At 35.3% G+C, this 14,849-nt stretch overlaps 1 protein-coding gene across 2 annotated transcripts in view; it reads left to right on the plus strand.

The window, feature by feature from the left end:
• Nucleotides 1-12,290, plus strand: part of LOC139751971 (metal cation symporter ZIP14-like) — a 58,089-nt gene extending 45,799 nt beyond the window's left edge. Inside the window, exons 10-11 of one of the 2 annotated variants that reach the window (XM_071667712.1) lie at nucleotides 3,687-3,874; nucleotides 4,619-12,290. In XM_071667712.1, coding sequence (XP_071523813.1) covers nucleotides 3,687-3,874; nucleotides 4,619-4,771 — 341 coding nt within the window. In that variant the 3' untranslated portion in view covers nucleotides 4,772-12,290. The remainder of the gene's footprint in view (nucleotides 1-3,686; nucleotides 3,875-4,618) is intronic. The other variant, XM_071667711.1, reaches the window with a different exon arrangement.
• Nucleotides 12,291-14,849: the final 2,559 nt, after the last annotated feature.

Below are 14,849 nucleotides of genomic sequence, written 5' to 3' on the forward strand. Positions count from 1 at the left end.
ATGTTATATGTATTTACTGTGCCATTTATTACTTGGCCTTAGCATAATCTTTTCCAACCACCTCCCTCAAGATATGTCATTACTTATTTGTACTGCAGAGGGAGGGAGTGCTACATTCATAAGGCCCCATCTTTGAAACATTCTCTGATACATTCATGAATTTCTGTATGCTTTTGTGTTAACCATGTCTTTAGTAATTTTACTCCAGTCATCCACCTGTCTTGCACTATAAAAGTACTTCCATACATCTGTTTAACAAGTTTCTGCTTAATTTCATGTTAGGTCCTCTCGTTGTTCTTTCCATTCATCTCTTACTGTCTTCATCTTTGTTTTAAAAACTTAAAGAATGTTATCATGTCCCCATTACTCTTTTTCCTTTTCTTGTCTGTGGTGGGCAGATTTAAAACCTCAACTTAACTTTCCTAATTCTGAGAGTGATTATGGCTATAAATATTGTTGGTAGGGAATTAAGAGGTGGAAATAATTAAAATTTAAGATGTCATGATTAGATATTACAATGGATCTGGTAAAGCACCGAGGCAGTGGAGCTTGCAAGAGTTTCTGGGAAAAGAAAATTTTGAATTAATGTAAATGAAAGAAAAGCATTTTAATTGCGAATAGGAGTTGGAATGTGAGTAGATACTGGACAGTCAGCAAAATGAAAAGAAGTAAGAGATATGTAGCAAGTATCTTTTTATATCCAATTGAAAAAGGAATACTACCCACATATCTGTTGCATTTCATAGAAGGCAACAAAGAGGAGCAGGAACAGAGTACTGGAAGTTCTCCTCTCCTGTATTATCATTTGCTGAAAATAAGAGAAGTCACGCAGTAATTTTTCATTAAAGTTTTAGTCATCTGTGCTGATGTTGTAACTCCAATAAGACAGGAAAGATAGACATAAAGAAAAAGTTAAGAGTAATAACAAGAAAGGAGTGATTCAGTAGAGGGACTGGCTTTGTTGTCTGCTATTTCATATGAGTCTGTGTTAGCAGAGTGATTGGTAAAGTTTGAGCAGTTAGGGTTGATATAATGTAAAGTGGATATAAGGGTGAAAAATGAATAGAATAGGAAGTGGGAAAGTGAAAGGAAGGGATAGTGTTGTAAAGGGAATATTAGATAGAATATGAAATGAAGAATTGACAGGGAGATGCATTGCTATAAAAGGATTGGTTGATGAAGTGAAAGGTGGCATATCAAGGTGGGATAGATATGTGGAGAGATTGGATGCAGAGAAAATAATTAAAAGAATGTATATCATTGAGGTGATGGGATGTAAACACAGAGATTAGTTGCTAGTTGAGTAGAACAACACAAGGATAGGGATGTTTCAGTGGATTGAAGAAGGAAAAAGTGTTGACAAAATTTGTACACTTGATCATTTATTGGAGAAATTTCTGAAAAATGTAGAAAAGTGTTTGCATGATTTATAGACATAGAAATGGCATATGGTAATTGTAATAGGAAAGCCCTTTGGGAAATTCTAACTCTGATTGCTAATGAGGGTTTTTCAGTAGAAATGGTGCTTGTATGAAATTGAATAGTGATATTAGTGAATGATTGAAAAAAGTGCTGGAAGAAATGGGCTTTAACAAGCCAATATTTGGCTTTAGTGATATATCATGTATTGTCAGATTGCAGTGAGCAGTCTTAGTTGCAAGTTGCTGAGAAGGAGGTGACCATGCTGATAAGATGTCCTACAGCATACCCCTGCTGAGATTTAATGTAGATATTAAGATATGTCCTTTTTTCACCTCTTTCACCTTTCTCTTGACCTCCTGTCTCTTTCTTTTATACATCTCCCACTCAATTTCATTTTTTCCCTGCAAAAATCGTCCAAATGCCTCTCTCTTCTCTTTCACTAATACTCTTACTTCTTCATCCCACCACTCACTACCCTTTCTAATCAACCCACCTCCCACTCTTCTCATGCCACAAGCATCTTTTGCGCAATCCATCACTGATTCCCTAAATACATCCCATTCCTCCCCCACTCCCCTTACTTCCATTGTTCTCACCTTTTTCCATTCTGTACTCAGTCTCTCCTGGTACTTCCTCACACAAGTCTCCTTCCCAAGCTCACTTACTCTCACTACCCTCTTCACCCCAACATTCACTCTTCTTTTCTGAAAACCCATACAAATCTTCACCTTAGCCTCCACAAGATAATGATCAGACATCCCTCCAGTTGCACCTCTCAGCACATTAACATCCAAAAGTCTCTCTTTCGCGCGCCTGTCAATTAACACGTAATCCAATAACGCTCTCTGGCCATCTCTCCTACTTACATAAGTATACTTATGTATATCTCGCTTTTTAAACCAGGTATTCCCAATCATCAGTCCTTTTTCAGCACATAAAGCTTGGGAAGTGAGTCAGTTGTTGTTCGCTGATGATACAGTGCTGGTGGCTGATTCATGTGAGAAACTGCAGAAGCTGGTGACTGAGTTTGGTAAAGTGTGTGAAAGAAGAAAGTTAAGAGTAAATGTGAATAAGAGCAAGGTTATTAGGTACAGTAGGGTTGAGGGTCAAGTCAATTGGGAGGTGAGTTTGAATGGAGAAAAACTGGAGGAAGTGAAGTGTTTTAGATATCTGGGAGTGGATCTGGCAGCGGATGGAACCATGGAAGCGGAAGTGGATCATAGGGTAGGGGAGGGGGCGAAAATTCTGGGAGCCTTGAAGAATGTGTGGAAGTCGAGAACATTATCTCGGAAAGCAAAAATGGGTATGTTTGAAGGAATAGTGGTTCCAACAATGTTGTATGGTTGCGAGGCGTGGGCTATGGATAGAGTTGTGCGCAGGAGGATGGATGTGCTGGAAATGAGATGTTTGAGGACAATGTGTGGTGTGAGGTGGTTTGATCGAGTAAGTAACGTAAGGGTAAGAGAGATGTGTGGAAATAGAAAGAGCGTGGTTGAGAGAGCAGAAGAGGGTGTTTTGAAATGGTTCGGGCACATGGAGAGAATGAGTGAGGAAAGATTGACCAAGAGGATATATGTGTCGGAGGTGGAGGGAACGAGGAGAAGAGGGAGACCAAATTGGAGGTGGAAAGATGGAGTGAAAAAGATTTTGTGTGATTGGGGCCTGAACATGCAGGAGGGTGAAAGGAGGGCAAGGAATAGAGTGAATTGGAGCGATGTGGTATACCGGGGTTGACGTGCTGTTAGTGGATTGAATCAAGGCATGCGAAGCGTCTGGGGTAAACCATGGAAAGCTGTGTAGGTATGTATATTTGCGTGTGTGGACGTATGTATATACATGTGTATGGGGGTGGGTTGGGCCATTTCTTTCGTCTGTTTCCTTGCGCTACCTCGCAAACGCGGGAGACAGCGACAAAGCAAAAAAAAAAAAAAAAAAAAATTAAGATATGTGCTTTGAGATGGCAATTTGTAGAGATGTATGAGTTGCTCCTGATATTGGCATATAAACATAAGGAATAAGAAACAAATGTAAATGTGTAGTTAAGGAATATATGCATTTAGTTGGCTGTACAGATGTATGAGTTGCACAAAATATTTGCTTGTAAACATAAGGAAAAAGAAATATAAATGCATATGTATAGCTAAGCAATAAGGGCAGGTACTTAGCTGTACAAATGTATTAATTGCACAAGTTTCTACAAGTAATCATTGAGATTTAGAATTAATATAACTAGTACAATGATTTTTATATTACAATTATCACAGGTGACTTTGCAGTCCTCCTGAATGCAGGAATGACAATGAAACAAGCTGTGGCATACAACTTTCTTTCTGCAACGACATGTTATCTTGGTCTTGTGCTTGGCATACTTCTAGGAGAGTTTACTCAAAACACCACTGCCATATTTGCATTAGCAGCAGGGATGTTTCTCTACATAGCCCTAGTGGATATGGTAAGGTTATACTGACATTTGGTAAATGAGGTTTTGAAGGAACTCTATTATCCTCAGAAAAATACTGGAAATTGCAATTTTTTTTTTTCAATGTAGATTCTGGATGGACAGTTTATTTGTATCTGCTGAGAACAGTCTTTGTTAACTTAATCTGTTCCACATAGATGGTAAAGTTTGTTAAAATAGCAAAGAATTATGACATTTGTATATTGATCAAGTGGTAGTTGCACTTTGTTTTCTCTCTATTAAAATACTCCTGCTGTCAGTATAGAAATTTCCAGGAGGGTAGTTTACCAGCAGCTATGACATTTGTATATTGATCAAGTGGTGGTTGCACTTTGTTTTCTCTCTGTTAAAGTACTCCTGCTGTCAGTTTAGAAAGTTCCAGGAAGGTAGTTTACCAGCAGCTACTTGTAACATTCTTTATGAATTTGATTCATCAGATATATAGTGGAGTAGAAGTTTGACTTGTTCATATATTGATTAAGTGGGAGTAATGATTGTAGAAAATCGAGTGATGTTTAATGTTCGACAGTTTTATATGTGTCGTGAAGTATCATAAATACAAGATTACATTTGATGAAGATGTTATTTCAGAAAAATTTTATTGGAGTGATTTAGAATTCAATAATTTGAATTTTGAAAGTCTAGATTTTTTCCATGTTTTGAGTGTGCTTGCTGCTGATAGACAGGACTGAGACTATATCAAAAATATTCTTGATAACCCTATCTTTATTTCCACAGGTTCCAGAGATGAATGAAGTTGCTAGTAAAGCTGCAGAAGGGGGTTGGAAGTCTGCTGTTGGTATCCTCATCCTCCAAAACATTGGCATTTTTATTGGTATAGCATTGCTTTTTCTTTTAGCATATTTCCAGGATGATATGGTTCTCATTTGAAGGAGTCATTATAACTTGTCATGAAAATATTGCCAGTTTTATGCATGCTATTCACTGTCGTCCATCAGATGTGATAAAACATTAGCTAATAATATGGAAGATTTATAGCATTACAGTATTGGGTTTAGCTTCTTTATGAAATATTATTAGTTCATCTGTACTTTTTAAGAGGTACTTTACTTATAAATCAGATTTTATTAACATTCATATTTATTCCATATTTATATGTATGTTTTATATGAGGTAAACCAAGTAGAATGCAACTGAAAAAAATAGACAAAAAATATTGTTATTCATTTGGTGTTTTACAAGTGGGAAGAATATAAAGAGATTTTTACAGTAAATGAAGCTGTATATCCAAGGAAATTATGATACTGTTGGTCATACAGGTTGTACTAGCTTAGAGAACAAGCTAAAGTTGGTTTTGGAAGATTCATAATTATATTGTCTTGTAATTCTCATACCATTGCTGCTGTAAGTCACTTCAGTGGCACTGTGAATTATATCAGTATATTCTTCCTAGATAAGAACTACTTAATACTCATGAGGTATTTTGTTCACAATTGACATACTCCAATTTCTGAGTTGTACTTCATCACATACATATCAATGAATTCTTTTACTTGGACCAATTTTGCATATATTATTGTAATTTGAACATCAGTTTATTCCTCCCCGAATTTATTATTAGTTCTTTTCTTAATGACAATTCTGTTTTGTTTTGCTTATAATTTTTCATAAATCTCCAATGAGCAGCTTCCTTATGAGGCATTTTCATTTTGTCCTGTAAATTTTGTAATGAATGAATCTCCCCTTTGAATCAGCTGTCTTTGTTAATGGCATATTGCTAGTCATTATTAATTTCCTTTACCTAAAGTACCTTAGTAGATCCTCTAAACCTTTTGTATCTGCAAATTTATTGGTATCCAATAAATTACATGACAGTTTTGAGCAGGGCAGTGCATGCATAACCTTTTGTAGGCTATTGAGTTAATGAACTTTACTGTCACAGACCCAGCAGAAGTACCTAAGACATCTGTTAAAGAGTTCTGAATGATGATCACTCTATCATACCAGTGAAACAGTGGCAAATTATGTTTTCCATTGAAAATGGAGATTTTGAACTGAATTAAATAATGAGCCTTTACAATTAACTTAATCCAGTGTAATGAAAGAATGGGTAATCCAGTGTAATGAAAGAATGGGTTGAATGGGTATTAGGACACATGCAGTTGAAGAGGATTTTTTAAGAAGTAATGTTGGTGTTTAGAAAGTGAATAGAAAGTATGAGAAAATTATAAGATTAGAAGGAAATATGATTTTTTTAAGTTAGTGGTTGATAAAGTAATATAAACACAAGGATGGTATAGATATATGAAGGAATAGATTTAGAGGTAGTGAAAGGATGTGTCTGAGTACGATGGGAAATTGTTGTAGAGGAAATTCATTGGTAAGATGGAAGGACATATTGTGCCATCATCTTTGTGAGAAGGGTGGGTCAGCCTAATAGTTTAATGGAACATACAAACTTTTATGTATGCAGTATTATGGTGAATAACTATTTCCATTTGTTTGTATTCCATTAAGAAGATTTCCAAAGTCTCTACATCTTTAAGTGAATGAAATTGCCAATTACTGCATATCCAGAAAAATAAGTTTTAAATGGTTGTTGAGATTTTGATACCATTACACTTTCTTTTGGTGATACGTAATTACATTATGTAGTTTTATTCCACAGTATTGTTTGTGTTCGTTCATCAGAGATTTTGTAGGGAATATTTTAATCTGATTTTGATGATGTAAGTACTTCTCCCTCTGTCCTCATTCTGTGTTCTTTTCTCTATGTATATGATAAGGTGGCATTTATAGGATCTTCTTCAAACATTTTTAATGACTGCCCTCTCACTTCTGAGAGTTAAAAGCCAACAGCATCACTCTCAACCCTCTCATGTATTTCCCAGTAACTATGACCTGGCACATTTAAATTTGATACAGGTTTTTCACTTCCTCCAAAATACTTTTCCTTGTCTCCTCTTTTTCTATTTCATTAACCTCTCTATATTTCAATTAAGGCCTGGTCTTGATGTGGACTTTTGTCCATGGCTGGGGCCTCCATTATAAAAAATTGCAAAAATGTTGTGAATAAGTGTGCTTGGTTGTTTAGATATCAAAAAGTAAACTGCTAACCATTTGCTTGCTTTGTTTTGGATTTTCTTATGACAGAAGAGAAAGAAATGTGAAAAAAGAAAAAGGAAAAGGGAAGTAGTAAAAATGATCAGACAGGAAAATGTTTAGAATGGTAATACCTGAAGGAGTTAGGTGGGAGAATTTGCTCGAGACTATCATATAGGCTACAGTGTGACTTGGGCTAAAGAAACGGACCATTTGTAGGATACAGAATGCTTCCCTTACACTGAAGATTTTATCAGGTATAGTGATCATGTAAAATCATTAACATACTTAGATATTACAATATTGCAAAATTTACTGGGAAAGATGAGGAAATTTTCTTACATCTCACCTTGGTATTGGGTCCAAACCTAGGCATAGAAAGGTGGCAGATAGTCTGGGGTCTTAGATAGTGTTATGGACAGGGAATATTGCCTGGGCATATTATTGTTTATAATTTGGCAGTTAGACTAGGACTTGAGGCAGCATAAAATTCAGGAATTGTGTAGTTTGTAGGGTGCTGGACATACTGGAAAAGGAGGTTAAAGTTCCATAACAAAATACAGTTTTTGATTATGCTGCAGGTGCTATATGATAATACATCTGTATTTCTATATTTGCTTCATATATGACTTGAATGATCATATTGATATTTACAGAATGAAAAATCATTTATTTTATGATGCGATTGGATGATTTTCTCTTTCACTTCTTTAAGAGTTCACTTGAACCAGTTGACATCATCATTATACAGTCCCAGTTTAGGTGTTGATGCTTTATCAGTGCCTTACATGAGTCTTTATCGGCTATGATCTTTGGATCTTACGAATATTTATTTCTTGGTTGTATGTTATAAGGTAGTCATGTAATATTATTCATGTTGTGAACTGACCATCATTACACAAATGTGTATTAGATATGGATGTTCATCTGTATGTGGTTATCACATAAAGATGTGATGATGGGATGGTTTCTTACTTCATGTGTGTCCTAAAAAAAAATATTTGAAATGATGTTTGAGGAACTGTACTGTTACCTTCATGTGATCATCATTATTTCAAAGGGAAACTAATTTATGAATGCATGACCCAAATTGATTATAAGGAAACTAAGTTCTATATGTTTTCTTTTTTTGACCTAGGATGCCAAGTAGATGATATTTATAACTGTTACATGGTAAGAATACATAAATGGTATTTTAACACATTACCAAAAGCTATAAACTATCCAGCTGCAGATTAACTGACTTCATTTAATATTTAGCAGAAGATCCTTAAGTAACTGGCCTTGTTTTACCTGAGTGGGTCTAATTGGTTAAAAACAAAAAGCAATATTCAGATATGAGTAAATAGGTTTTTTAATGTTTAATGTACTGAAAGCTATACTTATGAAAAAGGATGAAATGGAGTTTTCAGCCATAGTCAGTCTGTTCTAACATTCCTCCAGTGCTTTGTCTCATTTGTAGTTTGTTTTTCACAGACATAAGTGCAGATCATTTTCCTTTGCTGTATTGCATTTACTCTCGTGGTTGGAATATTTTAAATCAGAATTCCTGTGTTATATTTCAAATCCCCAAGACTTTCAGTTGAACGGATATAGTTTCCTTTATATAATCTGGTTAATTGAGTATGTACAACATTCTCTCTTCAAATGATTTTCCAACATTGTAATATGACATTAAGGTATTTAGTTTCCTGAGCTCTTTTGTTTGTCATGCATTAAACTTAGTTGAAATGGTGATAAGAAATCATGGTAGCTTTGATATCCATGGAAAATTTAATTGTAAGAGAGTGAACCATGCAAATATTTTGTGGCCATAAGTTTGGATTTCATTAGTGTTGTAGGATCACAGCACACAAAAGCTGATTAGGGATTCTGGTACATTTTTGATGTAAGAATTTGGCTTGGGAACATAAGTAGCTTCATACCTATTAGATAAAGCCTACACACCCTGCCAATTATGAACATATATATCTGCAAATTAGACAAGCTTGTATAAAGTATTGAGACTCAATCAAACTTAATGTCAGTCATGTTACTAATTGCAATAAGCAGTGCAAAATGGTGGTATGAATATTCCCCATTCATCCCTAGTGTTGTGTCCTAGAAATGGCTGGTGTTAAGGAAGAAAGTAAAAAGGTTATACCAGTCCCAGTTGACACCAAAGTTCTTTTGATGAAGATTTTTTTTACCAAAGTTCTTTTGATGAAGATTTTTTACTGAAGTATGTTTTAATGCATGTGCTGATGTCAGCCCAATAACAAGATACTCAAAATGTTATCGATTGAACATTATAACTTGGTATATTTTACTAACCAATACATTGTCATTTTCTAGAGCTAAAGTGTCGCATAAGTGGAAGGTGTTGTTGGGGCACCATGGTCATCATAAGATAGTGGCAGGGCCATGTTAAATAGAAGTGAGTTAACATGCTGCTGATGCAAGCTAGGGCCATGAAGCATGCAATGTGTACTGGCAGGGTTACAGGGGAAGAGTCCTTAAGAATTGTATGAAAGTCGACAGTTTTGCTCTTATACTGTTTCTGTAAAATTCTCTATGGGCAGAAACACTTTGATTATCTTTCTCTTCATCTGTGAAATGTGCTTGACTGTCTTTCTCCTCATCCGTAAATTGTGCTTCAGGCTGGGATCCGTAGGTAACGAGTCAGTCTCTTAATTATCTGGTTCTGTTGTAAGATGAGTTCTTTTTGCTGTGTCCCATATTCTCTATCTGTATCAGCTTTCCTAAACCCTCAGAAGTTAAATATTGTTGCATGAGACTTGAGCGGCCTTATCACATAAACTTCTTGAAAACCTTGAAACCTCACAGGTTGGCTGAGGTCAACTCTTTGTGCCAGTTAAGAGGATGGCATCATATGACCTTTAAATTTTTTAGTGCACTTCTGTCATAAGGCCTTCCAAATTCCATTTAGTACTGGCCTTTAAAACGTCTGATTTAGAAAGTACAGTACAGTTTACACGTTGCTATCACTACCCAATCCAGTGGTTGAATTAGAGAGTAAAGAAGTGTTGGGAGATGAAAACATGAATCGAATATTAGGATGTAGGTCATTTAGGTGTTAGGTGTGTAGAGTAACCTGTAGCATTATCAAGGAAGAGTAAAGTGTTGAAACTGAGCTTAGTGTCATGGCAGTAGCACTCCACCTCTACACAGAATCTGTTCACAAACCAGCCTTCAAAAGGATGTCTTGTTATCCAGGCTTCATTATTTTCTTATCAGTAAGCAGGTAGGATAACATGTCTAGAACCTTTAAAAGCCCAGAGATTGTGGGAGTAGTACATGAGTAATGGCTTGCTCATGAAATAACCCACAGTGTTGCTACATAGCAAAGGCATGAGGAAATCTTTTGCAGCTTTAAAGAATGAAGCATCCTTTTTATCCTTGGAAATAGGTGTTTTACTGGGCATTCACTTCCAATATAACCTGTTGTGCTGTGGTGTGCATTCTTGAGTCCTTACCATAGCCTTAAACTCTAGAGAAAAGTTAGGAGCAGGAGAATAGTTAGCACTGGCAGCCTTACCTATGTAAGGAGTGCAACACTTCTTAAATTTTTCAGTAAAGTTTTTACTTGCTAAGATGGTTTCATCAGTTGAAGATTCACTTTGTTCCAGTCTTTTGTGCTTGTACAGCTTCAGTTATTTTCCATGAATAATGCCAATAGCCAAGCAGTACCAGTTTTTTATTCTAGCCCTCAGTCCATCCAGCTAACATTTTTTTTTTTTATATATATTTTTCCTTTCAATCTTGTCATCTTTGCAGAAAGTGCAGTAGACTGTTTAACCGTGTTCCTAATCTCTGTTCCTTGTGATAGTACATATGTTAAACTCATTTGCATTGTATTCCTTGTAAAGCACTGTGGCTGTTTCACCATTTTCACGTCTTCTCAGTACCTCTTACTTAGTCTCTAATGCTTTTTCATAGGGATTCTACAGGTAGGAGAACTTGAGTGGATGTTTTAAGTGAATCAGTATCAAAAGCAAAAAGAAGAAATCAAGTCCATGACTAGAAAAAGTCTGCACAAAAAGTTCTGCGTAGGTATGTTTTCCCATGATGCATTGCACACATGGGAGATATTTTAGTCCAAATAGAAGGAAGTTACTTCTTTGATTGTTGAAACTGAATGCAGAATTCTTTGACTGATATTCAGATATTGCTTTTGAATCTCCAATATCATAAATGTCAAAATTTGGAGTGGAGGTAGCATTTAAAATTGATTTGACATGAATTTTTGGAACTACTTTCTATAAAGTGTTTAGATGCTCAAGATTCTTTATCACCATTCTGCTCTTTATGTGTGCTGATTGTTTCAGAAATAGAGGTAGTTATGGATTTGTTGGGGTTTGTTGTTTGAATGTAGATGGCATTTACTAAACTAACAGGTGAATGTTTTTTGTAGTTAGGCTCTTTTCAATGCACTTCTGTTTGCCAGCCTGGATAGCAATATAAGATTTATTTGGTTCGTATAATACATTACATGAAAGACAATACATTGATTCATACAATTCAGCACACATCAGTTATCCCTCTGTTGTGCTTTAATTCTTTTACATGGTGTTATTAGTATAATATGAACCTAATTGTGATGAATCTATAATGGTATTTTTATAACGATGTGTGGTGTTGTAATGTAGAGATTATATATAAGTATTTTAAAGACAGAAGTCTTTAGATTTTAGTGAATTATTGTAGTATTTATTTTTTTGTATATATGGGTTGAATGATAAACACTTGTAATTGTTTGGTAAAATTATTGTGGTATTTATTTTTATGTATTTATGAGTTAAATTATAGATACCTATTACTGACTAGTACCAACAAATTACTACATTAATTCTGATTATATATTTTCTTTTATAGGGCTTTGATAATGTGCATTTATTGTTGCAGTTTCTTTAGATTACCTCAGTATGTATTGTATACAAGTTTACTCATTACTATCCATAAACTTTTACTAAGCATAAGAGGTTACTCTTTTTTTTAGCAAAGTATGGCAAAGAATTCCTCCTTGCACTCAAGTTTGCAAGGCTGTAAAAGATTTAAGGTTTGTTATGTCTGATGAATCAGAGTAACAGCATTTTTGCTTCTGTTATAGTTGACTTGTGCTCTGTTTTCGTGAGATAGCTATATTGTTAAGCGAGATATTGTAAAAAAAAAACTTGGGTGGTGTTAAGGCCATTTAAGGTAAATGACAAAATGGTGTTGCTTTGAACTTTTAAAGTGATATATGAAGGAAGCATTAGTAAAAATATGTAAATAGCATTGTGATTAATTATTGTAGTATAATTAGAACAAGATGAATCCTATTTTTAGAATAAAGAGAAGATAGATATTGGTGTATAATACAAAATGATTATTGTGGGTTAATACAATTTCTGATCCCCTTTAAGTATGCATAGTAAGGCTATAATTTCCCATTATTATGGCTGGGAAATATGTGTTTAAGGAAGGCAGAAGTATAGTGGTGTTTAGGGACTGTGGTATGTGGAAGACATTATGCATATTGTGTACAAATGAGTACTTGTTTTCAAGTAAACCAGGTTGCTAATTCTAGGCTAGACTGGATGGGGATGAATGGCATTTTGGGTAGGTGTAATTTTTCAAGAGGCTTTCTAATGAAAAGTGAATGATTCAGCTGGGTGGACTAGATTTAGGAAACTCTTATGGCATTTGAAAATAATTCTAACCTTGATTATACTTATGAAATCATAGTTAGATAATCAGTTGGACCTGAACACCAAGGAAGCATCCCCTTGCAGAAGGCAAAAGATGGCCAAATAACAGTAGACTTTCCCTCCTTCTATAAACTGATGAACCACTTTCTTTGGCCACACTACATTCCCATATAATAAGCTGTTTAACAGTAATAGAAGAGTTCAGGGATTTTGAAGAAAGTTAGTGAGGACCTCTGGAAAGATGTCAGAAATAGCATTGTGATTGACAGGTGTATGGACAGGTATGTTCTTTATAATTATATTGTTGAGAATATAATTCATAAGTGTCCATAAGTAAAAAATGAAAAAAAAAATAAGGATAAAAAAGAATAATCATGCACATCTATTCCTGAATGAATATAGCAAAATTGAAAAATTTGAAGATAACCAGAGCAGCCACACCAGTAATATTATTTGCAAATGGCAAATGTTCCTATATTGATACCTCAAGAAATTTCATGTAGTAAAAACTCTGCAAAACTGTTTGTATAACAACCCAGTTGTAAATAAGTTTGAGTAAAATCTGACTTTTTGGATGTGAAAACAAGCTATAAATAGTACTTTATATTGGTCAAAAAATTACTTAAGAAGTGCAAGCTTTGCTTTAAAACAGTTAAAAATGTTAGCAAAAATTTACTGTGGATGTGAGCAGACGTAGGCTTTCTTGTATGTTTCCTGGTGCTGCCTCGCTGATGCAGGGGGTGGCGATGCTGTTTCCTGTGGGGCAGGGTGGCACTGAGAATGGATAAAGGCAAGCAAGTATGAATATGTACATGTGTATTTATGGATATTTATTTATGTATATGTATATTTATATTTATTTATTATACTTTGTTGCTGTCTCCTGCGTTAACAAGGTAGCGCAAGGAAATAGACGAAAGAATGGCTCAACCCACCCACATACACATAAATATACATAAACGCCCACACACACACACACATATATATACCTATACATTTCCACTTATGCATACATGTATATACACAGACTTATACATATATACTTTTTCTTTCAAACTATTCTCCATTTCCCGCGTTAGCAAGGTAGCGTTAAGAACAGAGGACTGGGCCTCTGAGGGAATATCCTCACCTGGCCCCCTTATCTGTTCTTTCTTTTGGAAAATTAAAAAAAAAACAAGAGGGGAGGATTTCCAGCCCCCCACTCCCTCCCCTTTTAGTCGCCTTCTACGACACGCAGGGAATACGTGGGAAGTATTCTTTCTCCCCTATCCCCAGGGATATATACATGTATACACATATACATATTCTTACATGCTGTCAATGGATTGAACCAAGGCATGTGAAGCGTCTCGGGGTAAACCATGGAAACGTCTGTGGGGCCTGGATGTGGAAAGGGAGCTGTGGTTTTGGTGCATTATACATGACATCTAGAGACTGAGTATGAACGAATGTGGCCCTTGTTGTCTTTTCCTAGTGCTACCTTGCACACATGTGGGGATGGGGTTGTCATTTCATGTGTGACGGGGTGGCGACAAGAATGAATAAGGGTAGACAGTATGAATTATGTACACGTGTATATATGTATATGTCTGTGTGTATATATATGTTTACATTGAGATGTATAGGTATGTATATGTGCGTGTGTGGACCTGTATGTATATACATGTGTATGTGGGTGGGTTGGGCCATTCTTTCGTCTGTTTCCTTGCGCTACCTCGCTAATGCGGGAGACAGAGACAAAGTTTAATAAATAAATAAAAATATATATATATATATATATATATATTTATATATGGGTGTGTGTATGTCTGTATATGTTAGGGGAAGTAGCTCTTCTTCATCTGTTTCCTGGTGCTACCTCACTAACATGGGAAACAGCGATCAAGTATGAAAATATATATACATCACTGGTATAGGCAGTGTTTTGGATTAGAAAGGAGAAATTCTGTCAAAAGGAGGGCAAATCAGAAATTCAATGGTTTTTTAACAAACTTTTTATACTTGCTGGTGACAACAAGCATCAGATCTGTGGTTATGTCTGATTAGGTCATCTATTGGTTGATGATCTCAAAATAAAGCAATATTTAGTGTCACGAATATCTTTAAATTTAAGACATGTAGAATGAAATATTTTCATAAAGTACGAGTTCATGGTATCTAGAGTGCAATATTTCCCTATTTGTAATATGAATTATATGTAGAGTGCAATATTTCCC

This window comes from Panulirus ornatus, chromosome 12 (assembly GCF_036320965.1).
Source record: "Panulirus ornatus isolate Po-2019 chromosome 12, ASM3632096v1, whole genome shotgun sequence".
NCBI classification, from domain to species: Eukaryota; Metazoa; Arthropoda; class Malacostraca; order Decapoda; family Palinuridae; genus Panulirus; species Panulirus ornatus.